Source organism: Gopherus evgoodei, chromosome 1 (assembly GCF_007399415.2).
Source record: "Gopherus evgoodei ecotype Sinaloan lineage chromosome 1, rGopEvg1_v1.p, whole genome shotgun sequence".
Taxonomy (NCBI): Eukaryota; Metazoa; Chordata; order Testudines; family Testudinidae; genus Gopherus; species Gopherus evgoodei.
The window spans coordinates 108,240,598-108,267,765 of record NC_044322.1 but is presented as its reverse complement, the minus strand read 5'-3'; the positions used below and the strand labels follow the sequence as shown (position 1 = coordinate 108,267,765).

General features: G+C 40.9%; 1 protein-coding gene across 6 annotated transcripts in view; it reads right to left on the bottom strand.

Moving 5' to 3' along the window:
* ARHGEF7 (Rho guanine nucleotide exchange factor 7) overlaps positions 1-27,168 on the bottom strand; it is a 220,589-nt gene that overhangs the window by 133,522 nt on the left and 59,899 nt on the right. For all 6 annotated transcript variants that reach the window (XM_030568714.1, XM_030568751.1, XM_030568722.1 and 3 more), the window contains exons 3-4: positions 9,693-9,777; positions 1,181-1,311 (exon numbers count right to left, since the gene is read on the bottom strand). In XM_030568714.1, coding sequence (XP_030424574.1) covers positions 1,181-1,311; positions 9,693-9,777 — 216 coding nt within the window. The remainder of the gene's footprint in view (positions 1-1,180; positions 1,312-9,692; positions 9,778-27,168) is intronic.

Sequence of the window (27,168 nt, the reverse complement as noted above, 5' to 3'; positions counted from 1 at the left end):
GGACAAGCCAGCCAATAACTACCACTACCTTCTTTATAGAACAGGCTGTATATTCCTAGACAGACAAAGTCAGTTTTCATACCACGACTTCAGTAATTAGGAGTCTTATAACTAGAATTCCACTGGGTTGGGATGTCCTGCAACTGATGTTCCCACAGTGGAGTTTTAAGAAAAAGCTTGAAAAAATTGAACCTGGTCTCACATGTCCCCACCTGCAAGAGGGTCCTTTTTTTTACTATACACTGACTATACTGTGTTCAAAACATAGTTGGAAGTCAACTGCTTAGAGCATGTGACATATACACAGTACACTCACATAGTATCACAGTGATCCTATAGCTATTGCTGAGGAATCAGTTATTACAAGTGCACAAAGACAGACTCTCTCAGGCCACCATACTTTGGGGATAAGAAGGAACTAGGAGCTATTTGAGGACCGTGCTGTTGGTAGCAGTCTCTTGTCCTCTGTGACTCCAGTAAAGCTACAAGTCTGTTAACTATGAGATTCTCAATTTGGTGGCAAACCCCATATTAGGTGTTGCAACACAGATTCTTAAGATGTGTATACCTGACACTTCAACAATGTGGTTCTGTGTATGAAGAAAGAGTGAGAGTGAGTGAAAGTGTGTGTGTGTGTGTGTGTGTGCGCGCGCGCGTGTCCTCAGAAAACTGGGACTCAGGGTCTCAGTGTACAAGGCTGCCAAAACTGCTAAGTGGCTGGGAGATCTTCCAAACTGCCCTCTCTGGGATTGAGTGAACAAAGCTTTAGAGGAGGCTCCCTTCCGTTGGAAACCCTGGAGAGTTGGGATGACACAGTCCCCCATTGGAGGAGATGGAAAATTTGCCCTTTTGAGAGGTGATTCTTTATTTAAAAAAAAAAAAAAAAAGAAAAGAAAAAATATGTACACATTCATACAACAACAAGTGCTTAGTGTTACAACAGAAATACTTCTGGCTGCGGGCATGAAGAAGACTGACTATTTCAGAAGAGAATAAAAAAAAGGTCACTGAAACATAGCATAACTTCAGAGGCACCAGTTATATGTATGCAAGAGCAAAAAAGCAGTCAAGGACTTGTGAAATTGAGTTCACCCATTTTGGCTTGCAAAAGTGTTTTAATCTAGATTGATAAAAAGAAAAAAAAAATCCTTGAACATGATTAAATTCCAGCAGAACTTACCAAACTTCGATACTGTCCCTGAAAGAGTTTTGACGTTCTACTGTGCAAAGACTGGGATCCAAGGGAATCAAAAGATTTTATCCGATGAGATGAAGGTCGTGCACATACGGAATCACTTCCTAGTCCAATGTCTGTAGAGATGACAGCAAAATACTAGAATTGCAGAAACTATATACACTTTTTACACACCAAGATCAAGCTTGAGTGCCTGAAGCAGAACTATGGAATTTGTGGGTGCTCAATACCTCTGAACACAAGAAATAAGATCAAATATACCTAAATGTGGATTTAAGTGTCCAGTCTTAAGCACACAAGTTTGAAAATCTTGGCCTAAAAAAAAAAAAAAAAAAAAACTCCACACAACCATAATGTAGTCAGTCATTGATCTGCACAATGAAAACTAACTAATTTCCCCTATTATATTTTCAGAAAATTAAAGATTTTGGAAAAAAATTCATACCAGCCCTTTTCCGTTATGAAAACATATTTCTGAAGTTAAAATATTTATTCTAACAAAACAAGGTACATTAGAATGTCAGTTAAAAACTATGCTTAATACTTACACCAGTTACACGATTTCAAGTGATTCGAGCCATAATTCAATCTTCAATCAACTCCCGCTACTTACAAGGGGCTAATTTAATCTAATCTCCTGTGACAGTGGCAGTTTACTTCATACACATTCTTATGGAGGTCAGGAGGGGGGGGGGATGAAGACCAAGATTTTAGGAGGAGAGAAAGGATTGAGAGTATCTCTCATTTCCTATCCGCTACCAGTCCAATTAAAGAGAGTCTAATAACCAACATCTTTTCAGTTGATAGTCAAAAGAAACTCAAATACATTATTTTTGCCTATATTTAAGCCAGCTGTATCTGTTTATTTGCCCTCTTCCTCCTACCCACTTTGATACCTGGATTTTGCTCATTTAGTTCTTCATCCACACCCTTTATTTCTGCCCATTCATCATTTAATTAAAAAAAAACAACATTCCCCACTGCCCCTTTTTTCTATATTAATTTGTCTCCTTTTTCTCTCCGCCGAGGCTTAGGCTGTTGCTGGGGATGGAGGGGTGTTGTTGTGGTGGGCTTTTTGTTTGTTTTTTTAAACCTCTTCATCTGCTTCCCTTCCCAACAGACCACACAGCGGAGACCTTCCATCCAAAGGAGGAGTGCCACACTCAGCTTTCTTTAGAGCTCATCAGTGCTGCTCCTTCATCAGACAGCAACACAACGTCACTTCTTTGGGCAGAACTCCTGGCCTAGTGATCCCAAACAGCAAGGTAACAGATTTCACCCCAGCTCTGATGCTGTACTAGTAGGCTACCAGGCAACTCTTCCCCTTTCTTTGGGCCTCTCTACCATCGTTCCTGTTTGTTTGTAGCATGGACGTTCTGTTGGTTGGTGGGGAAACAACTATGCTCCTGCACATGGCACTTTCTCAGCAGCAGACTGAAACTAGGGTGACCAGACAGCAAGTGTGAAAAATCAGGACGGGGTGGGGGTAATAGGAGGCTATATAAGAAAAAGACCCAGAAATCAGGACTGTCCCTATGATATTGGGACATCTGGTCACCCTAAGTGAAACAGACACACGGCTTGTAATCTGAGTCTCTAGCTGTTGCACTTCCCCAGCAGTGCCATGTACAGAAACAAAAGGAAATGTAAGATACCCACCATTCCATGTCAAATTAAATCTGAGAGTAAAGCAACTCATTTGGTGTGGCAGAAATGTAAGGATGTGTGTATGTAGGGTGAAAGATGAATGGTGCAGCAGAGAAGCAGAGTGCTGGCGTATTCGTAGGATGCTCTAGTTCCTTCAAGAAGTTCTCCTAATACTCTTATCTTGTACCAACAACTCATCTTTATCTTTCAGAAAGATCATAAATATACTATGTTACAAATGCACAGTGTTTAACTGGTGCATTATTAGAGTTATTTTTCTCTTTTCTCACTAAAATACACCTCTACCCCAATAGAACGCGGTCCTCGGGAGCCAAAAAATCTTACCGCGTTATAGGTGAAACCGCATTATATCGAACTTGCTTTGATCCGCCGGAGTGCGCAGCCCCACCCCCCCGCAGTGCTGCTTTACCATGTTATATCCGAATTCACGTTATATCGGGTCACGTTATATCAGGGTAGAGGTGAATATTTTTTATTCAGATTGACAGCAACATACTATAACTTGAAATCAATGGAGCACTTATATTCCAAACAGTTTAGAAATTTCCTACGTTAATTTGTTTTTTCTTTTTTTAATCGTTGTGTTAATATAAGAGCTTAAAATAGGTTTGGGGTTTTCTTCCATTTGTAGTATGCCTAAACTCTAATTTTTTTTATGATACATTGGAAGCACGAGGGACTAGAAAACATTGCACAAGACAGAACATTTCACTTATAGATCACAAGTTCAATATCAAGGTAATTATCTTGGTTATTTTAATATTTCTTATAGTCAACTTTAAAATTCCAGATATGAGGACTGTCAGAGACCAAGATATTTTAAAGAAAGGATAACAGTGACCTGAAATGTCCTTGTGATGCATATATTACCATGAAAAAAGAAAACATATTTGTAATTTGCAAATGAACTGAAGCAGAGGAACCGACATGTCACCAAATCCAGTGGTAAACCTGGAGGCAGTTCATCTCTGCGTTTCCAGATGGAAATCCCTACCCGCCACTTCCTGCTTTGCAAATGGAGATCATCAGGTATTTCCTCTTTGATATATTGCTTTGTTATCCAGCTTGTATTGAACGTGGTAGGAAGACCAGTTTGAAACCTCTTATCTGGAAATCCTGTTTTTAAGAGATGTGTGCTGCGTCCTGATATTCTCTTTTCCATGAAATCAGGGTCAGGACTTCTGCTGAGATTTGCAACTACCATATCATAGGAAAACATTGCAGTTTTGCTCTGGTGTGGTACTTGCATAATATCTTTAATATAACTAACTGTTTCTTGTATCCATATTGTAAAGATCTATGATAACGTTCACTTTGCTGATAATGTTTTCTATTTTCTTTTCTTTTTTTAGTTTAGTTTGGACAGCCTATGGAATGCCTGTCACTCTCTATTTTTCCATTGCAAAATATTATCCAGTACACGATAGCAAGGGCAATGCCAAAATGCCCTGTCCATGTTCCCCCAACGCCAAACAGAAGGGACTGCTCATATCTGGTACGCTGAGCTGACAAAAAAAGGAAAATAATTCATTACAATTTTCAAAAGTTTGAAATTGTTTAGTAGTTTCCAGGATTTGAAATTGATCAATTTGTGTTTAATTTGTTCATGATTTTTTTTTAATTCTCTCTGCCCCATTTTCTTTTGCAATACTGAATTTTTTTTTATTTTCAAAAATGGACAAGAAACAATTATTTTCAGCCACTTCAAAAAGGGAAAGGCAAAAAGAAAAAAAAATAGAAAAAGGGGAAAAAATAGAAGGCTCATTTCCCCCCCCCCCAATTTTTGAGTTAGTGGAAACAAATTAAACTCTGCAAAAATGCTCCATAGAAAGGTCATGTTTCCACTAAAATCTTTTGAAAAAGTCTCTGCTAAACTTGCATAAATACAGAAGTTGATGGAATACTGTAATTTGCATATTTAATAAAATATGCATTGTCTCATTTGCATAGACTCTCACCACCTTATACCTACCACTTCTCTGACTCCCACTTTCAAACCTTCAACTTTCCCCCATCCCTGATTCCCCTCTATCCCCTTAGAATTTCTCCTATCTTCCTGCAATGTAATCTGTGATTATAGGACATTGCCTGGAGTGTGCTAATCCCCACCCCATGTGTGGTTATAGAAATACGGTTGGAGTGAATGTTTGCACAGTAGCATTCTATCTCACTGACTAGTACTCTAGCCATATCCCTGTGCCTGTGGGTAGGCTGGGAACTGTGCTCTTGGAAAGGTCTGTACGGTTAAGAGTCTTTGAGGGAGGCAGTGTGGCCTAATGGCTAGAGCACCAGACTGGGGCTCAGGAGACATGGGTTCTATTCTTGCCATTGTCCTTCTGGGTGAACACTGGCAAGTCACGTCACCTCCCTGTGCCTCAGTTTCCCCATCTGTAAAACGGGGCTGATACTGACCTCCTTTGAGTTCTGCTGAAAAGTGTTATATAACAGCTACATATTCATTACTATTAAGAACTCACTGGAGATCATGACAGCAGTCCATCAGGACTAACCATTGAAATACTGCCTAGAGTGCCTCCCACATACTTTCCCCATCAAAACAGGAAAAGCAACTCTTTGGATGAGGAGTCAGCCTCAGATATTTAACAGCTCTGGCCACTTCTACAAGTAAAAGGACAGTTCAGCTTGCAGGAGCATCCAGTCTTTGTTCTCCCTTTTGAAACATGAGCACCAACGTATGGTATTTAACACACAGACCACCACAGCCAGTGGATAGTAGCAACTTTAAAGGAATACTGAAATGGTCCACATTCACACTTGTGACTTAGGGTATGTCTACATCTACAATTTTGCAGCGCTGGTTGTTACAGCTGTATTAGTACAGCTGTATAGGGCCAGCGCTGCAGAGTGGCCACACTTACAGCAACCAGCGCTGCAAGTGGTGTTAGATGTGGCCACACTGCAGCGCTGTTGGGCGGCTTCAAGGGGGGTTCAGGGAACGCGAGAGCAAACCGGGGAAGGAGACCAGCTTCGCCGCGGTTTGCTCTCGCGTTCCCCGAACCCCCCTGCAAACCGGGGAAGGAGACCTGCTTGCTCAGGGATTCGGGGAACGTGAGAGCAAACCGCAGGGAAGGAGACCTGCTTGCACGGAGGTTCGGGGAACGCGAGAGCAAACCGGGGAAGGAGACCAGCTTCGCCGCGGTTTGCTCTCGCGTTCCCCGAACCCCCCTGCAAACCGCAGGGAAGGAGACCTGCTTGCACGGGGGTTCGGGGAACGCGAGAGCAAACCGGGAAAGGAGACCAGCTTCGCCGCGGTTTGCTCTCGCGTTCCCCGAACCCCCCTGCAAACCGCAGGGAAGGAGACCTGCTTGCTCGGGGATTCGGGGAACGCAAAAGCAAACTGCAGGGAAGGAGACCTGCTTGCACGGAGGTTCGGGGAACGCGAGAGCAAACCGGGGAAGGAGACCAGCTTCGCCGCGGTTTGCTCTCGCGTTCCCCGAACCCCCCTGCAAACCGGGGAAGGAGACCTGCTTGATTACCAGACGCTTCCTCAGGTATGCTGGGATACCTGCTTATTCCACGGAGGTCAAGAAAAGCGCTGGTAAGTGTCTACACTTGATTACCAGCGCTGGATCACCAGCGCTGGATCCTCTACACCCGAGACAAAACGGGAGTACGGCCAGCGCTGCAAACAGGGAGTTGCAGCGCTGGTGATGCCCTGCAGATGTGTACACCTCCTAAGTTGCAGCGCTGTAACCCCCTCACCAGCGCTGCAACTTTGTGATGTAGACAAGCCCTTAGACTGAAGGTCAGCTGGTGACTTCATTGAAGCTATGCCGGTTTACACCAGCTGTATATCTGGTCCTAAATGTTCTTACTAATCTACTAAACCAGTGCAAAAAAAATATTTTCTGATGTAAAACAAAAACACAATTTTCCTTGTGTAATACAACAAATGAGTGTGGTATATTGAGGCCTCTGTTGGAACTGCAGTCCATTACTTTCAGAGTGGGGGAGAGCGCGTTTCCTAGTTCTGCTTGCAAGCTCGGGAGCTCTACAGGGAAGAGTGCGACCTCTGACTTAGTCTGCAGACAGACAGAAAGCCTATATAGTTAGGTGGGGTGGATCGTGCCTCTCTGTATTAGGCAGCAGACTGTTTTGTGTCTGTTTTAGGGTTCTTGTGTTATTATTCTGATTTCTAAGAAATAAAGTACGTTGCTACTTTCTATCTAACTTCTATGTGTTTATGCCACGGACATAACAATGAGCACAATGAAAAATCAGAAATTGCATTTGAAGAGTTACTGTCATACTAAGGAAAATTCATTTACAGCTGACTCCTCTTTACATCCATTTATACAAACCTTTTATCTCCTTAAAAGTTTGGAGTGTTTAAATAAGGGCCTTTGTTCTAAAGCTCATCTTCTCTTCCTCGTTTTGATACTTAATATGATGACCTAATGATTACTTCGTAACATTTTTGTGACAAAACAGTGTCCTGTCATAAACACAGGATTATGGACTCCATGCAGGATCAGAATGAAACTTAAAAAGGAAGGAGAAAGTCTTTAGTGGCAATCAGTCCAATCCTGCAAATCTTATTCCTGTGAGTGGTGTCATTTACTTCAAGTAAGTTAGTCACACCAGTAAAATTGACCCAGGTGTGAAGACTGCAGGACTGGACCCAGTGTGTATGTTTCTAGCATCTAAAGAAACAAACATACTGATCAGGTACTTTTTAAAAAAAATTAAGAACCTCCACATTTACTTCACTGTGAAACCTCCTCTAAAAAAACCTGACAAATCCTTACAAGCTCCTTTAAAACAATGCAAGACTAATACATGGGAAGATGAAGAAAATATAAAGAGAAAGCATCAAAATACAAAAGGTGCGCTTAAAGACGATAAAGTCATTGCGCAGAAACTAAATGGATTCTTTGCTTCAGTCTTCACGGCTCAGGATGTCAGAGAGATTCCCAAACCTGAACTGGCTTTTGTAGGTGACAAATCTGAGGAACTGTCACAGATTGAAGTGTCACTAGAGGAGGTTTTGGAATTAAATTGATAAACTCAACATTAACAAGTCACCGGGACCAGATGGCATTCACCCAAGAGTTCTGAAACAACTCAAATATGAAGTTGCGGAACTATTAACTAAGGTTTGTAACCTGTCCTTTAAATCAGCTTCAGTACCCAATGACTGGAAGTTAGCTAATGTAACGCTAATATTTAAAAAAGGGCTCTAGAGGTGATCCCGGCAATTACAGGCCGGTAAGTCTAACGTCAGTACCGGGCAAATTAGTCGAAACAATAGTTAAGAATAAAATTGTCAGACACATAGAAAAACAAACTGTTGAGCAATAGTCAACATGGTTTCTGTAAAGGGAAATCGTGTCTTACTAATCTATTAGAGTTCTTTGAGGGGGTCAACAAACATGTGGACAAGGGGGATCCGGTGGACATAGTGTACTTAGATTTCCAGAAAGACTTTCACAAGGTCCCTCACCAAAGGCTCTTACGTAAATTAAGCTGTCATGGGATAAAAGGGAAGGTCCTTTCATGGATTGAGAACTGGCTAAAAGACAGGAAAGAAAGGGTAGGAATTAATGGTAAATTCTTAGAATGGAGAGGAGTAACTAGTGGTGTTCCCCAAGGGTCAGTCCTAGGACCAATCCTATTCAATTTATTCATAAATGATCTGGAGAAAGGGGTAAATAGTGAGGTGGCAAAGTTTGCAGATGATACTAAACTACTCAAGATAGTTAAGATCAAAGCAGATTGTGAAGAACTTCAAAAAGATCTCACAAAATTAAGTGACTGGGCAACAAAATGGCAAATGAAATTTAATGTGGATAAATGTAAAGTGATGCACATTGGAAAAAATAACCCCAACTATATATACAATATGATGGGGGCTAATTTATCTACACCGAGTCAGGAAAAAGATCTTGGCATCATTGTGGATAGTTCTCTGAAGATGTCCACGCAGTGTGCAGAGGTGGTCAAAAAAGCAAACAGGATGTTAGGAATCATTAAAAAGGGGATAGAGAATAAGACTGAGACTATATTATTGCCCTTATATAAATCCATGGTACGCCCACATCTCGAATACTGTGTACAGATGTGGTCTCCTCACCTCAAAAAAGATATTCAAGCACTAGAAAAGGTTCAGAAAAGGGCAACTAAAATGATTAGGGGTTTGGAGAGGATCCTATGAGGAAAGATTGAAGAGGCTAGGCCTCTTCAGCTTGGAAAAGAGGAGACTAAGGGGGGATATGATGGAGGTATATAAAATCATGAGTGATGTGGAGAAAGTGGATAAGGAAAAGTTATTTACTTATTCCCATAATACAAGAACTAGGCTTCATCAAATGAAATTAATAGGTAGCAGGTTTAAAACAAATAAAAGGAAGTTCTTCTTCACACAGCACACAGTCAACTTGTGGAACTCCTTACCTGAGGAGGCTGCGAAGGCTGGGACTATAACAATGCTTAAAAGGGAACTGGATAAATTCATGGTGGTAAAGTCCATAAATGGCTATTAGCCAGGAAGGGTAAAGAATGGTGTCCCTAGCCTCTGTTCGTCAGAGGATGGATATGGATGGCAGGAGAGAGATCACTTGATCATTGCCTGTTAGGTTCACTCTCTCTGGGGCACCTGGCATTGGCCACTGTCGGTAGACAGATACTGGGCTAGATGGACCTTTGGTCTGACCCGGTACAGCCGTTCTTATGTTCTTATCTCTGCAAAATGACCATTGGCAGCATTTTTGGAAAAGTCAATTATATTAATTTATCCAAGCTGCTTAAGGATGATATCATAGATCCGCTTCCCCACAGTATGCATCAAAGCAGAACAGATTTTACTTACCTGCAGTTACTTTATTTAGAGCAACTAAGGAGCTGAGAACCTTGCTGAAGTTCTGTCCCTGATACAGATCATTTGCGTCAAAAGTCTGAAAAGGAAAATGAAAACAACAACATTAGGACACCAGTCATCGAGAAAATACTACTAAAAGCTAAGTAAGTTTACAGTTACCAGTAATGAGAAAAACAAACAAGTACAAGAACAAACATTTCTTACCAAAATTTTGTACTATTTTTCTTTTAAGCTACAAGGTAAGAATTAGTGTGCATGTTTTTATTTTATTTTAAACTAGAGACAGAGTACAGATAGTTCTATTTGGGCACAGTGAGATATGGAAGTGCGAGTTTAAGATAGCTGAGTGTTAATTATAATGATGCAGAATTGGTCCAGCTTTGGCCATTACAGTTTGCCTACCAAGATTCTCTCTATAGTTTTCAAGCAGAAAATGTTATTCTTCCAATCATATCTGATGGGGGATTACAAGGTTTGAATACACATGCCGATCGTCAGAGCCCTGGGTGGATGGGACCCCAGTAACGAGCGGGAATGCAGAATCAGCACTATGCTCGGCTGATGCAGCAACTCATGGTATTGGACACCATCAGGTGGTTGAAGGACTTCTATCTAGAGCACATCACCAGACATCAGCAATACCAGGAAAGATGAGCTGGAGAGCCATTGAGAAACAGCTGTGAAACTAACTGGAATACTTCTCTGATGGATTATATCTACTGAGGGACAACCTGTCCTAAATGCTCAGTTACTGAGGACAATCTACACTCATTGCTATATCTGTTTTCTATAACCGTCTGTATTAAAATTTTCCTGAGGGTACCAGAATATTTGGATGCTAACATCTAAACTGTATGGTTAAATTTATTAATCTAAATTTGAGTTATTCCTCATTATATAATATATGTGCTGTATGACTTTTAAACCAAACTTTGCACTTCTGGATAATTTAAGTGCTATATGCAGTTGTACAGAGACACTCCTTCCTTAACTTGTGTATTACATAATTCTAACATTAGCTTCAATAAAAATTTTAAATCTATTCTTACTGTACTGTTAAATGGCTGCTGTGTTTTACCTGAGATATGCTTCCACCACAGTGGTGACTAATTAAATGTATGTATACATATTACATACACACACACACATACACACACGCACGATAGTTCATAAAGCACTTTGCTCTACAAAAACGCAGAAGACATGAGCCCCCAGACAATGCATCAATAAAGTTTTCTGTTCTGAACAGTCAAATCATTGGAACTTAGCAGCTTAATCATATTAAGACAAAAAAAAATTTTTTTTAAATACAAACTATTGGAGAGGAATCTAAATTCACAAAATCCATAATTAAATATAATTATTCGGTAGACAAAACACACTTGAAACTTTGCAGAACTAGGTGAGGACATGTAACATCTGGATTTGCAGACAAAAATGACCCTGAACATTTGCTTGAGGTAATGGTAAAACTTAACCAAAACCTCATGAAAACAGATCTTGCACATGACCCTATTCATGCTGAAAGGAGTTATGGAATTCTCATGCGCAAGAACAGAAAGAGAACAATGACAGCACTATCATAGTTGCTCTGTCTGATGTAAGACAGGGAGAGAATCTCAGTCTCCTCCAGCACAGCAGTTTTTATTTACAAAGTCAACAAGCTCCTGTTTATTCTCCTAATAAGATACCCAACCCCACAGGCATGTCAGAAAGAGTCTGTACCTCCAAAGAGAGAACTCAGATAGAAGGGAAATGAAAAGATGATATGTTTTCGGGGCAAGGGAAGAGAAGGAGAGAGGAATTGAGAAATGAGAAGACATGCAAGACATGCAGACTGAAACTTATCTCAAGTGACCATTTATGGGACTGACAAAGCAGTTTTTTAGCTCAGGGATTCTCAGACTTCATTGCACTGACTCACTTCTGACAACAAAAATTACATGACTGCAGGAGGGGGAACCAAAGCTTGAAGCCACACGAGCCCTGCTGCCCCAAGCGGGGGCAGGGCCAAAGCCCACGTCCCACCACCACGAGAGGCAAAGCCAAAGCCCATCTGCTTCATCCCCAGGCAGGGGGCCTGTAACTTGAGCCCTGCTGCCCAGGGCTGAAGCCCTTTTGCTTGGGCTCCAGGCGGTGGGGCTCGGGTTTCGGGTTCGGCCCTGAGTCCCAGCACATCTAATACCAGCCCTGGTGACTCCATTAAAATGGGGTCGCGTCCCACTTTGGGGTCCCAACCTACAGTTTGAGAACCATGGGTTTAGCTGATTTTCTAATAAAGGTGGAACAGGCAGTCTCCTAATAAAGAAAGTCTTTTGTAAAGGATTCACTATATCTAAGTTGTTCTTAGCTGCACTGTTGCTTAGATTACCAAAAAATAAAAAAAAGGCTGCCAAAATCACAGCTTGTCCTTCACTCTAAGTGCAGACGAACAGCATTCAGCTCCAGTTTAGCTGCACTGGTGCTGACACTAGTTGTTAGCAATGGATAATTTTCATAGTGTAGTGTAGTGGTGCTCAACCTTGGGGGTACGCAGAGGTCTTCCAGGGGGTACAGCAACTCATCTAGATTTTTCCTATTTTTACAACAGGCTACACAAAAAGCACTAGCGAAGTCAGTACAAACTAAAATCTCATACAGACAATGACTGGTTTGTACTGCTCTATATACTATACACTGAAATGTAAGTACAACATTTATATTCCAACTGATTTATTTTATCATTATATGGTAAAAATGAGAACATAAGCAATTTGTCAGGAATAGTGTGGCTGTGACCCTTTTGTATTTTTATGTCTGATTCTGAAAGCAAGTCGTATTTAAGCGAGGTGAAACCTGGGGTACTCAAGACATCAGATTCATGAAAGGGGTACAGTAGTCTGGAAAGACTGGGAGCCCCTGGTGTAGTCAAGGCTCAAGAGCTCTGTGTGCCTACAGAATCAAGTTGTTAGTCAGTGGCTAAGTACTAAAGTCCTCCAAGCAAGTACAGCTTGTACAAAATATCTCAGAGAACTTCTTCTTTAAATATCACCATACCAGAGACAATTCAAAGAACATACAGGCTTATTTGAAGTTGGAAGAAATAATAAGGGGCTCTCAAGTATCCCCCAGCTGCGAGTCTGTGATGCCAACTATGAAACATGAGATAAAAGTATTAAAAAAAACCCCAACATCTACATATATAATATACAACGTAAGTGGACGAGACACTGCTGGCCTCTATAAGAAGGGAACAGAGAATTTGTTGATTTTGCCCTTTTGGCAAAGTTGCATTTTAAGCTAAAGAGAAAAAAAAAAAGGACACCAGGATGACACAGTATTAAGAGGATGGCATAGGTTGTATATATTCTACTGGAAATCAACTTGCTGACGTGTGTTTGTTTGGTTTTTTTTAATTTGGCATCCAATTTGGAAAAATAAAGAGAGTGCCAAAAGAATTACAAAGATTCAGACTTCCTGCAAGTATTTGTTTACTGAGGTAGCTTTTAAGTGGACATAAATTACAAAGTGTAATAGAGGTATGAAACTACAGTGTGCTGATCCTATAAGGGGATCCACAAGAGCAGACTCTGACTCCCACACAGAGTCCTGTTGACTTCAATATGACTATAATTTGTGCTTTCAGAACCCTCTATTGGACTGGGGATTCTAACAATAAGTACACATCAGAAATGCTTCATAACCTGGTACCACAAGGAAGGACTGTTTTATTAAAGGCAGTAATTAAAATAAAAGGATAGGAGGGTATTGCTTACAAATAGTGACTCAATTTCAAATTTTCCTAAACTTTTTTTTTTTTTTTAAGTAAAAAGTAAGTCTTTTGCTCATAAAGATGAGCCCATGTCCATTATATACTGAGGAACAAGAATTCTCTGCTACTTTCCTGCCATGTAAATCAACAGCGTTAGAATTTATGCCCCAGACAGACATTAGATCAAAGATAAAAAATTAACTTCTCTTTTTAAAAAATACAGTTTAAAAATGTGAACAAAAGGTTGGAAAACATTTATGCAAGTCTCAAATAAAAAGCATAAAGTATATTTAAGCTCACCTTCATTGTGGATTCTCCTACAGCGAAAAGCTTTGCACCCAAACTAGTTTAACTCAAGAATAGCAGGAAGTAAAAAAGCCTTAAGTTTCCTGTTATGCTGAGATTTATATGGGATACTGGGAACAATTTAATGGGTCATTCCAGCATGCATAACGGCATCTAGAAACTGTAACTAGGAAGCATATCTAGTCTGTATGACTTCAGAGGAAGACAGACAGACAGTGAGAAGATAGAGGAAGGTTTTGCCGGTGAGTAATACATCATTTTACTAGAAACAAAGCAGCCCTTATAAAGGCTGTCTAGCCATGACAAAATACAGTTACTAACCTGTTCTGTAACAACTCTTCTTTGAGACATGTTGCACGCGTCCATGCCACTCAGTGTCAGTGCACCCAGCGCATGGCCATCAGAAACTTTTTCCCCTCAGCGGTACCCTGCAGTTGGCTCAAACTCCTCCTGCTGCCATGCAGCATGAGGCCTTAACCCCCCACCCCTCCAATCCTTCTTGCTGGAACTCAGATACAGAAGGACAGGCGGATGAGTCATGAAACAGACATGTGCAACACATATCAAACAACAACAGTTATGGAACAAGCTAGTAACCATTTTTAATTTGAGCGATTGCACAAGTGCATTCCACTCCTGGTGACCCGGAAGTAGTAAGAATAGGAGATGGGATCGGGATCTAGACTGGAGAAAAACTCATCCAACTCTAACATAGTCTCTGGAGTCTTAAGCCACAGCATAGTAGGAGACAAATGTGTGGACAAAGGACCAGGTTGCCACTCTACAAATGTCAGCAATTGGAATTTGTGCCAGAAAGATTGCTGAGGCCGACTGTGGCCTCATCAAACGAGCTGTGACTCTGTCTGAAAGGGCAACATTAGCCAAGTCATAGTACATGCATATACAGGATACATCACTTCAAGTTTTTTCTCCTACTGATGATAGCTCATCTCAATTGATTAGACTCTTCCTGTTGGTATGCATACTTCCACCTTTTCATGTTCTCTGTATGTATAAATATCTCCTGTCTGTGTGTTCCATTCTATGCATCTGAAGAAGTGAGCTGTAGCTCACGAAAGCTCATGCTGAAATAAATTTGTTAGTCTCTAAGGTGCCACAAATACTCCTGTTCTTTTTATTCAGGAAGAAAGTCTCTGGATGGATACTGACCAACCTCTTATTCTGTCCACCACTGCTATAAAGAGCTGGGAGGAGTTATGAAAGTGCCTGGTTCTGTCCAGATAAAACACTAAGGATCGCCTGACGTCCAAGATATGCAAATGCTGTTCCTTTCTGCTCGTATGTGGCTTTGGGTAAAATACGGGCAAATAAATTGCTTGATGTGGAAAGAAGAAACCACCTTTGGGACGAACTACAGATGAAGACAGAGGTAAACCTGTCCTTAAAAAAAAAAAAAAAAAAAGGATTGTATATGGAAGCCCCGACACTAATGCCCATAGTTACCCTACTCTTCTGGCCAAGGTAACGACCTCCAAAAACACCACCTTCATTGATTGCTGCAGCAGAGAACGGGAACAAGCTCAGATGGATAACCTAATTCTTGACAATCTTAAATTTAGATCCTGGGGGGAACTGGGTCTTGTCTCTGAGAGTATAATCTGACTAAGCCTTTTAAAAATCTTATGCACGTCATTGGAAAAAATAATGTGATTGTCCACTTTAGACTGGACCACTGGAATAGCTTCCAGATGATGGAACTCCACTGCAAAACCTTGGTGTTTCAGATATGATAAGTAGTCCACAATATGTTAAGCTGAAGAACAGATCAGTGATACTTCACACTGGCGAGACCAGACAGAAAAACGCTTCCACTTAGAGAGGGAAGCAGCACTTGTAGAACGCTTTCTACTCTTTAGCAGGATCTCTTGAATGTCTTTGAGTAGGCCTGCTCTACAATATCTAGCCATGGAGCTGGAGTATCTAGCCATGCAGGTAAGTGAAGCGATTGTAGGCTCGAGTGGAGTAGGAGACCATGATACTGGAGGATTAGGTTCAAATCTAGTGGAACAGAAATTAGAGATATCACTGACAGTACCAGGAGAGCGGAGAACAAGAGTTGATGGGCCCATACTGAGATGGTAAGTATGACACTGGCCTGGTCCTATCTTATCTTTAGTAATACCTTGTGAATGAGCATGACTGGTGGGGAAGCACAGAGGAGCCTGCCTGACATCATCATAAAAAAACATGTTTATGATGGAACCTGGACCATAACCCCATAGGGAGAAGAAATGCTGACACTGTCAAATGGACATTGTTGCAAATAAGGCTACGTGGGGAAACCCCCACCAGTGGAAGATGTATCTGGCCACAACTGGGCAAAAAGACCACTCGTGGTGAATCATAAACCATCTGCTCAGATGAGGGGTGGTCAAACTACAGCCCAGGTGCCACATCCAGCCCTCTGGACATTTCAATCCGGCCCTCAAGCTCCTGTTGGGGATCATGATACGGGGCTTGTCCCGCTCTGGCACTGCAGTCAGGGAGCGGGACTTGCCCTGCTCTGCACAGCTCCCAGAAGCAGCAGCATGTCCTCCCTCTGGCTCCTACATGCTGGAGCAGCCAGGGGGCTCTGCATGCTGCCCCCATCCCAAGCACTCTCCCCGCAGCTCCCATTGGCTGGGAACGGTGGCCAATAGGAGCTGCAGGGGCAGCACCTGCGAACAGGGCAGCATGCAGAGCTGCCTGGCTGTGCCTCTGTATATGAGCCAGAGGGGGGACATGCTGCTGCTTCTGGGAGCTTCTCAAGGTAAGCACTGCCCAAAGCCTGCACTCCTGCACCCCTCTCACGCCCCAACCCCCTGCCCCAGCCCTGATCCCCTTCCTGCCCTCCGAACCAGTCCGGAGCAACCTCCCACACCCCCAGCCTATACCCCCAGGCGGAGCCCTCACTCCTTCCCTCCCCACATCCCAACTCCGTGCCACAGCCCAGAGCCTCCTCCTGCACCCTGAACTCATTTCTGGCCCCACCCCAGAGCCTGCACCACCAGCCAGAGCCCTCAAGCCCTCCCACACACCAACCCCCAATTTCACGAGCATTCATGGCCTGGCATACAATTTCCATACCCAGATGTGGCCCTTAGGTCAAAAAGTTTGCCCACCCCTGGCTCAGATGGTCTGATAGGTCATTCTGTACCCCTGACAGGTAAGAAGCGTCTAGTTTTTTCAAGTTGGCATTACCCGCTATCGAAGGGGTAGATCATCCTGTTATAGTATCATTTAAGTTTGGAGGCATAATGTCCCTGTCAGTGCGGCTGGCCCCTGTAAATAAACTAGCTACAGCTCCCCTGTGCCAGCACAGGTACTCCCATTTAGCCAATGAAGAGGGTGGGGCAGCATCAGAGGCTATAAACATCAGAAGTCCTGGTGAGAGTCATTCAGGGGACAGGAGGAGCTCTCTGGCGAACGCTGCCGAGCGTAGCAAGTTCTCTGCAGACTCTCCCTGGGAAGACGGAGGAATTGGCTAGGAGACTATATGTCTGGGACCTGGGAGAAGGCTGAAGGCAGGAGAGCAGCAGGAGGAATGTGCTGGCTGGCACACCCAAGTCTGAATCAGGGTCACAGGGCTGAAGACAGGGGGAGAAGCAGAGAGATCGTTAAGGGCAGAGATAGCTAAAGGCAGGGGAGCAGAGGAGACATCTCCAGGGCCTGAGAGCTGGACCCAAGGGAACAGTGAGGGATGCTCCCCTGGCAAGGCTGCTCGTAGCAGAGAGGTATTCCTGCTGGGAAGAGCAGGTTTGCACTCCACTTGAAAGGATTTGTGTGGCTGTCATGATACAAGGACAGAAGATGGCTGCACTGGAGACTCGGTGTGGGGTGACAGACACCAGGGCTGCGCTGGAGAGCCAGGGCATGAGGAGGGATGCCAGGGCTGTATGTTGCATGCAGAGACAGTGCTAGCCCATTAGGGGCCCTAAGTAGAAATATTTTGAGGAGCCTCCCATACACACAACACATTAAAAAAAAGTGAATGGGGGGCCCCTTGAGCTGCTCAGGGTCCTATGTAATTGCTTAGTCTGCTTATGCCTAGCAACAGCACTGGTGGCATGTACTTTTCGGACTCTGCCAGGGGGGTTCTGGACTATGGTTGTGGGACCTTTGTAATAAGTTAAAGCTACAAGGGCTGTATTTATATTTGGGGAGACTCGGGGGACTTTTTCTGGAGACTCAGAAGAAGGGAAACTGAGGCATACAGACCTGTCATGCTGTGGCCTACTACAGGAAGATGCCTCGGATGGGGCTGAACAATGACAGTCCCCTAGTGACATCCTGAACTTGAACATTATTTGTAAATCTGCTGAGGTCTCTGAGGTCCAGAACAGGTCTCTCACAGTCTCCCTTCTTGGGTATCAGGAAATATCTGGAGTAGAACCCCTTCCCTTGATGTTGTGGAGGAAGTTTCTCTATAATCTTCCTTTTAGGGGAGGGGGGAAAAAGAAAGTTTTTTTTTCCCCCCTGCTACAGGAGTTTCTTGTGAGAGAGGTCCCCAAAGGGAGAGTGGGGAGGGGGAGGGAAGTGAGGGGACCCAGTGGAAAATTGGAATAACTGTCTGAAGGTATCTGGTACTCAGTAATCCAAGGCAATCTCACACCAAGCACTGTAAAATGATGAGAAGCAGAATGAATTGCAGAAAGGTGTGGGGTTCTCCAGGGGCATATCAGAATTGCTGTTTTGCCAAGACAGTAAGTGACAAAGGATTCTGCTTCTGTACTGAGGCCTTTTTTAAAAGTTTTTTTTTTTTTTAAAGGATTTTTTTTAATTTAAAATTAGATTTTTTTTCGATAAAATGCTTTTTGAGGAAAAAACCTAAAGATAGTTTTAATAGTTTTAATTAAGATATGTTATGGCTCAAAGACATTGCATCACGGAATAGGGATTATAAATTCTAATTTTATAGTATGAGACAATATATTCATGTAATGTTTAAGAAAAGTTTTGTAAATGAGTTCCAAAAATTCACAGATTAGGAACCCAATCTTATAGGGTTCCAGGGGTTTCTGTATATATTATTTAGGCTAATCTTTCTATCTATCTATAAGACTCAGTGCTAAGTTTCAAAAAAGTTCAATGAATAGATTTGGACAAGGAGAAGAAGTCTGGAGATAAATGTGAGAAGGGAGGGACAGGCAATAGAAACAAAAGTGAAACTGCTTGAGCAGCATATTCCATAAATCTTGAGGTCTTTCTGAGTGTGTAGCCTTCATTGATTTGAGATCTATCGTACCATTCTATCACTAGAAGGGAAAACCTATAATGGCAGCAGACCATAAAAGAGGCACAGTTTGAGACTATTTTAATGAAGTTCCTCTACCTGTGGTAAGACAGGCACGTCTGCAAAATGCAAACAGTGCAACAAAGACATGCAAGGCCTGGTTGCCCAAATGAAACAATACCATGAGAACTGTTCCTTCTCAGGAGGAAGCTGCACCGAAGATGATGAAAGGAACATGTCTGAACATGCAGCATCTTCAGGTTGGTAAACTTTATTTAATATTTTTTTCTTAAGGACTGCGTGTCTTCTTTCTATATTATTCTTGAATTCTCATGTTTGAGCAAAAAAAATTAGTTGTTACTCTATGGTACTAGCATTTTAGATGCAGTTGTGATAAAAAATAAATAGCTGAAATAGGCAGATCTTCCTTTTACAGTTTTACCTTTAAAGTAGTACTGCGTGTCAGTGAATACAATGAGTTATAATGAAGGAGCAGTATGGTAATACTAGTTAAATAACTGCATTGACTTATTTTGTTTAGGAGAATCCATCCTCAATTATACAGCATTCTGAAGACTATCCACCTTCAAGATCACCATCATTTTCCATAGTTTCAGAGCTATCTGCCAATGATAGTGTTTCAGTCACATCACGTATGCCACATAGCCACAGTATATCACCTGTAGCAAAAAGAAAAAAATCTCCATCATCCAGAAATAAACAGATAAATTCGTAATAAGAACCAGCAGATTACAAAAAGAGGTAATTGATGAAAAAATTGCCCGGTTTGTTTATGTAACAAACTCTCCTTTCCGTATGATTGAGAACCCACACTTCATTAACATGGTTCAATCATTAAGACCAGGATACAGTCCACCCAACAGAGCAGATGTCACAGGCAAATTGCTGGATAAAGTGTATGTAAGACAAATTGAGCAGTATGCAAAAGGTCAATAGGGTAAAATTGTTAGCCTGAGTCTTGATAGGTGGAGCAATGTCAACAATGATCCTGTTGTATGTGCTTGTGTGACAACAGAAGAAGGGAATGTCTTCCTTACAGAAACAATTGATACATCAGGAAATGCACACACAGCAGAATACTTACAAGAAGTAGCAGTAAAAGCTATAACAAACTGCGAAAAAAAATTCAAATGTCTAGTACACATTTTGGTCACAGACAATGCTGCAAATGTATCCAAGATGAGAAGAAAATATTTAGAAGACAGTCCCAAACTAATAACATACGATTGCAGTGCTCATTTGATGCACTTCCGAGCCAAAGACTTCAGTGTTCCAGAAATAAAGGCTAATGTTGTTAAAATTGCAAAATACTTCCATAACAACCACTTTGCAGCAGCTGCTCTGAAAAAAAGTGGGAGGAACAAAGCTAATTCTCCCACAAAATGTGCAATGGAACTCAGCAGTGGACTGTTTTGAGCACTATATCAAGAACTGGCCTAATCTAATGACAGTTTGTGAACAAAATAGTAAAAAAATAGATGGAACTCTCACAGCCAAAGTTCTCAAGACTGGACTTAAGAGAAATGTTGAACACATGCTGAGTACCCTGAAGTCTATTTTTGCAACCTTGAACAAAATGCAGGGAAATAGCTGTTTTATTTCTGAAGCTGTTGAAATTTGGAAGGAACTGAGTGAGATCTTAAAAAGAGAACTATACAATGACAGTGTTAAATTACAAGCATTAAACAAATGAATGGGACAAGCACTATCTCCAGGTCACTTTTCTTGCAAATATTCTCAATACTCGGTGCCAGGGTCAACCCTTAACTGCTGAAGGAGAGGAAATGGCTATGACATGGACATCGAGCAATCATCCATCCATAATGCCAACTTTAATAAACTTCAGAGCTAAGGGTGAACCATTCAAGAAATATATGTTTACTGATGATGTTTTAAATTAAGTCACACCAGTGAACTGGGGGAAGTCACTTAAGCACTTGGATTCAGAGGCTGTTGAAGTAATAATCTCACTTTTAACAGCTGTACCTTCTTCTGCCAGTGTCGAAAGAATATTTTCTTCCTTTGGACTAATTCATTCCAAATTGAGAAATTGTTTGGGACCTGAAAAATCAGGAAAGCTTGTTTTTCTTTTCCAGATTATGAACAAACAGGAAAATGAAGGTGAAGACGACTGAGCTAGCAGCAAAAGCCAATATTTAAAATTTCTCATGTTGACCTGGCTGACATAAATGAAATATTAAAAAAATTAAAAAAAATCTAACTATTAGTTAAAAACAATTAACAAAAACAAACCTGATTTTAAAATACTTGAAGGTTTAACTAAATTTAAAAATTCATATGCTTGTTTTGTTAAAATATTACATGTTTGCTGTTGAAGAAAAAAAATCCAGAATACATAACATTGTTGTTTTAGTTAAATAAAACATCTTAAATGTCTGTCTGGTGATGTTCTCCTCCTAATATAGCATGGCAAGAAAATCCTACAAATATTAATGATTAATCTATTGAATTGGAGATAGTTCACCTCCCAATAACTTCAAAAATATCTGCTTCTGGTATCTTTGGTAAATGAAATAATCAAACCACCATTCATTTTCTGATATAGCTGTAAAACTAACCTAAAAAGTTTTCAAAATAAATCATTTTAAACATATATAGTGTGTACCTTCTAAAAATAAAACCTACATCTATCTCTGAATTGTGAAGAATACATATTAAGGTTATAACAATCAACAAGAAGGCGCTTTTATGTAGAAATTCATGATTAAAATCAAGTCTTCCTGACTAATGATTTAAATCAAATCCACCCTGAACACAGTATTCCAATAGCAATTGTACCAATGTTAAATACAGATGTAAAATATCCTCTATTTCCTATTCAATATTCCCATTTATACAGCTACAGATCACATCTGCCCTTTTTGCCCAGTGCAGTGCTGTGGCGCTCTCATTCAGCTAATTATCTATCATGACTCCCAACCCTTATGCAGATTCACTGCTTCCCAAGAAAGAGTTCCTCTGTCCTGTAAGTAAAGCCTGCAATCTTTATTCCTAGATGTTTGACTTTACATTTGGCAATACAAAAAAAAAACCCACATCATCATTTGCTTGGGCCCATTTACAAGGGGACCCAGATTGCTGAGTGACCTGTCCTTTTCATTATTTTCCTCTCCACATTGCAAGTATGTTCTGGTGGCTGAAACCAAAGCAGCAGCTAGGCTGGAGCTGCTGGGGAAAAAAATACCTGAACGTTTGAAAGTGGGACACTGATAAAAAGCCACCAAGAAAAAAAACTCCCTCTCAGCCCCTCCCAGAATTCCTATTCTTTCACCCACCCCCTGCCCTTTTTTTGGACCAGCTGTCTTGGTGGCTCCCTGAAAGGTTCTTCCTCTGCTCCTGCAGATGCCACTAATGCGGCCTGCCTTGGGAGCAGACTAGGTATGCAAGACTGTAGGCGAGGACAGAAGCCCCTCCGCTCAAGCTTCTCTTTCTTCTCCTACCACTCACATCAGCCTTTGAGAAAACAAATGTAGCTGGCCTCTTTTAGCCAACAACTGACAGCTCCCACCCTGAATAGCGCATAACCTTGAGCAGCCCAGAAGGGAACCAAACAAACAAAAAAGAGGCAGACAGACAAGGAAAAAAGGGAACCAAGACAACAGGAACAGAGACGGGGAAAGAAGAGATGGTGATGACAATTTGCTGGGATATGACATGAGGAAGACTGCTCCCACCCACATCTGCTAATTAGCTGCAAAAAGTTGAGAATCATATGGTTTTTTTTAAAAGAAGGGGGGGGGGGGAAGAGGAGTTATATGTGACTGGGAGGCCAAGCAGATTCAAGGTAGGAGTGCCACATAGTTTTGTAGCTAAAAAAAAAAATTAGTATTAAAATGTAACATTGTTTCATGTGTGCAAACATCAGATGGGGGGGGGGAGGGGGAAGGAACCTAGTATAAAATCTCACCCAGATATAAATCCATTTCTTCAGGAGGTAAAACTTCATTGCATTAATGCATTGCAAAACCTAAACAGTTTTAATTCCAATATTTAGTAATACATCTTTAAGAAAGCTACAGGAGCAGGTAATACAAATATAGACTACATAGACAAAATGTACATATTGGTACACACTGAAGAAAAATTCAAGGAGTACTGTAGTGAGGTGAGAAATTTCTTTTTTTTTTTTTTTAAAGCCATCTGAAAATCCTCTGTTAAAGCCCTTCCAGTGGCAGGGTAGATAAAAATGAATGATTTAAAGAAGTACATAAAAATAAAAAAATCTGATTTAAAAAAAGTTTAAATTAAATAAACCTATTTAAAATTAAATTTGAAATTCACAACTCATTAAGGCTTATAATTATTATAATGTATTAAAATAAATTAAAATACAAAAAAAAAATTAAGCAGTACATGTTTGCTGCCAAACTGTAGAGAAAGTCAAACCACTGAACTAGTAGAAGTCACTGGTGACACAGAGGCCCATGGTGACAACTGGCAAAGGGTTCACCATTCTTCCCAAGCAGCTCCTGTCTTAGACCTGACAAACTCACTACATCTAATACATCACTTCCATGATATTTACCCACAAAGGGCAGCATGTGAGGTCTCTACTGAAAGGTTGTACCTTATCAATACTCAGTCATTGTGAGATGTATGTATGAATAATATTTAAGGAATAATGGGACCATATTGAAAATTATGCTCTTACGGTCTTGGAGTGAAGGTGAATCACCAGGGAATAATGGCTCAATGATGGCCCATTTGAGTAGTCACCCCTCCCTGGCTAGCCTATTATCTAATGTATTGCTCAATTGTCTACCTTTGCACCACCCCAGAAAAGTCAATGAAAGCCAGCAAAGAAACCATCAACATCAACACCATTTGAGAAGGATAACATGACAGTGAGGGAATCCCTCTGTGTGAATAAAAGACAAAACTACTTCAGGGTATCACAGGATGGAGAAAGACACTACAGATCCGTTCACTGAGGAAGTACCTTCATGAGTGGGGGTGCTTCATGAAATACTGGGTCCTAGCTCCTTAGGGCAAGCAAGCATTGCAAAAGACTGAACTTTGGGGGTGAGAATCTACTTTATTAGATAGGGAAGCTAACTATTAATACATATAGGCCCTAGTTCACATTTTATTATTTTGTTCTGTATGTAACCATTTGTATTTATCACTCACATTTGTTTTGAATCTCCATTCTTTCTTGATTTAATCCCCCTATATTTGACTATAATTGAACTCAAGTGCTGGGTGTATGCAGGAGTGGTAGTCTAAGGTAAAATTAGGATTTTTGGAAATATAGGATCTGGAATTTCTGTGGGTCCATCCAGTGATTGGAGGCTGGACATTGCAAGGGGACATGCTGAAGAGGTTCCGGGACTGGGAAGCCTTCCTTGGTTGTCAACCTGCAGTGAAAAGGTAGGGCTGGTACAGCCCAGAAGAGAGTGCCTGAGTGACTGGTTGTGTTAGGGACCTGTCAAGGTTCCTTCCCCGCTCTGAACTTTAGGGTACAAAAGTGGGGACCTGCATGGACACTTCTAAGCTTAATTACTAGCTTAGATCTGGTAACTCTGCCACCATCCAGAAATTTCAGTGTCTGGATCACTTCTTGTCCCCTTCAAAACCTTCCCCTCCCTGGGCAGCCTTGAGAGGCTTCACCAATTCCCTGGTGAACACAGATCCAATCCCCTTGGATCTTAAAACAAGGAAAAATCGATCAGATTCTTAAAAAGAAAACTTTTAATTAAAGAAAGAAAAGGAAAAAAAAATCATCTCTGTAAAATCACGATGGAAAATACTTTACAGGGTAATCAGATTCCTACAGCCCAGAGGAACCTCCTCTAGCCTTAGGTTCAAAGTTACAGCAAACAGAGGTAAAATCCTCTCAGCAAAAAAAAAAAAAGAGGGACATTTACAAGTTGAGAAAACAAAAATAAAACTAATCCGCCTTGCCTGGCTGTTACATACAATTTTGAAACATGAGAGACTGATTCAGAAAGATTTGGAGAACCTGGATTGACGTCTGGTCCCTCTTAGTCCCAAGAGCGAACAAACCCCAAAACAAAGAGCACAAACAAAGACTTCCCTCCACCAAGATCTGAAAGTATCTTGTCCCCCCCATTGGTCCTCTGGTCAGGTGTCAGCCAGGTTTACTGAGCTTCCTAACCCTTTACAGGTAAAAGAGACATTAACCCTTAACTATCTGTTTATGACAGGAGCTAACATTCAGCTGGCACAGGCAAAACCCTCTCACATTGGTGGGTGGTGGCAACAAGGTCACCCTCAGCCCTGGGTGCCGCAAGAAGCATCACAACATGCATTTGGAACTAGGGTTTGTTGACGTCCTAAGCCAGCTTTTGACAGCAGTAGCCTCTTCTGCAGGTGCAGAGAGAATGTTTCCTTCATTTCAGCTGATTCAAATATTCAGTTCAATTACTAGTTCTTTAAACATTAGAAATCAACTGAGAGTTGAAAAAGTAGGAATACTTGTTCTCTTCCAATCTATAAATCAAAATGAGGCCTGAAAGGATGACATCTACTGAAATCTTGAAAAGCATAGTGAGCAGAAACAACCAGTTCAACTCACTAGTTATGGATAATGCTTCCTTTGTTTAATAAACAATTACAGTAGTTTTAAACGGCAAAGATGTTTAGATAAGAAAAAAGTTTATGTAACAGAGCATTTAAGATAGTTTTAGTCAATTAAAAAATGAAAAGATTTTATGCATTTTCAGTTTGACACAAATTATAAGTAAAAAATTAATTATCTAGTAAATAAGAAATGCATCATTCACCATTTTCTTACAATCAAAAATTAAGAATCTGAATAAATATAAGATGTAATTGCTTAAATCTGTATAAATAGTTTATCATCCTTGTTAAACAAAAAATAGCACCAAATTTAGTGTAAAAGTTACATTTAATTGCAAATCACATGTTTCAATGGTTACCAGCCAATGAGAATCAACTCGTTAAGGAAAGTAACTAAAAAGTACAAATAAAATCAATGATTTAAATGAAGGTTTCCTGATTGCTGATTCAAATCATGATTAAAATTGGCAATTTAAATCACTTTGATTTCAGCAATTCACATTGTCAAACCCCAAGCTCCTTTTCCAATGGTCTTTAGCATTAGGACACTAGCTATATCAATTATGTGGTGCATATTTTTAGTTTTAAATGCTACGTTATATTTTATTGTATGCAGGGTGGCAAACCCCAGTTCAAATTTTAACATTAGTGAAAGTATTGAAGGCACACTTTACAATTTGTATTTGTGAACTCCAGCGTGGATGGCTCCAGAAAATGTAATTTGAGAGACTTCAGGTAGTATCAGATTCCCCTCCCAGACACAGACAATACAACTGCCTAGGTTTTCTGAATCTTTGTGTGCAGCTAGGCCCTTAAATTGGCATTGTCAGGTTTGCAGGAGGGCTTTCTTGGTATCTTAAAGTGAGTTCTTAGTAGACTTTCTTTGAAACCTAAAACTGAAAGAATCTTTCAAGAATATTTCAAGTCTTACTAGGCTTAAGAGTTACTGGAAGAAACAAAGGAGACATAAAATGAAAAAAAAAAAAAAAACAGTGAGGAAAGGTTTGAGAATGCAACTGCATTTGTACTTTCACATGAAAAAGCCTCAGCATCTTCAAAGTGCCTACCTGCTTAGCTAATTATAATAAACTAACAGAGTCACACCTTCATCCTGATGCATTGCAAATTGCTTTATAAATTTAAAATAGTGCCCACAGGGATAATCTCATCCACCTCTGAAATGTAGCTAGGGTAAAATACCGTTGCAAACTGTTAAGTGTTTACAACACTACAAAATGATTTAAGGCAAGAGTTAAAGGATATTTTTTCCAGTTGGAATTGCAGGTGGAATGTGGGTTGTCAGAATGCAATTGCAGGAGTTGTAATTTGACCAGAACACTAGAGCTAAGAATCTTCCTCTTGCAAACAAAAATGTGTGCACTGATTGTTTAATTTGTGAAAGTGGTAGAACCTCAGTTTTAGATCTCCTCTGAAAAATCAGTGTCTTGAGCAGCTCAGAGTTCTTAACAGCACACTGTGGAATTAGTTTAATATTGACTCAATGGAAAGAATGCCATATGCAGAATCATTAATTCCATGTCTTGCAGCACACCCAGGTGTGCCTTGGAGGTCTCCTAGCAGAGCAATGACTC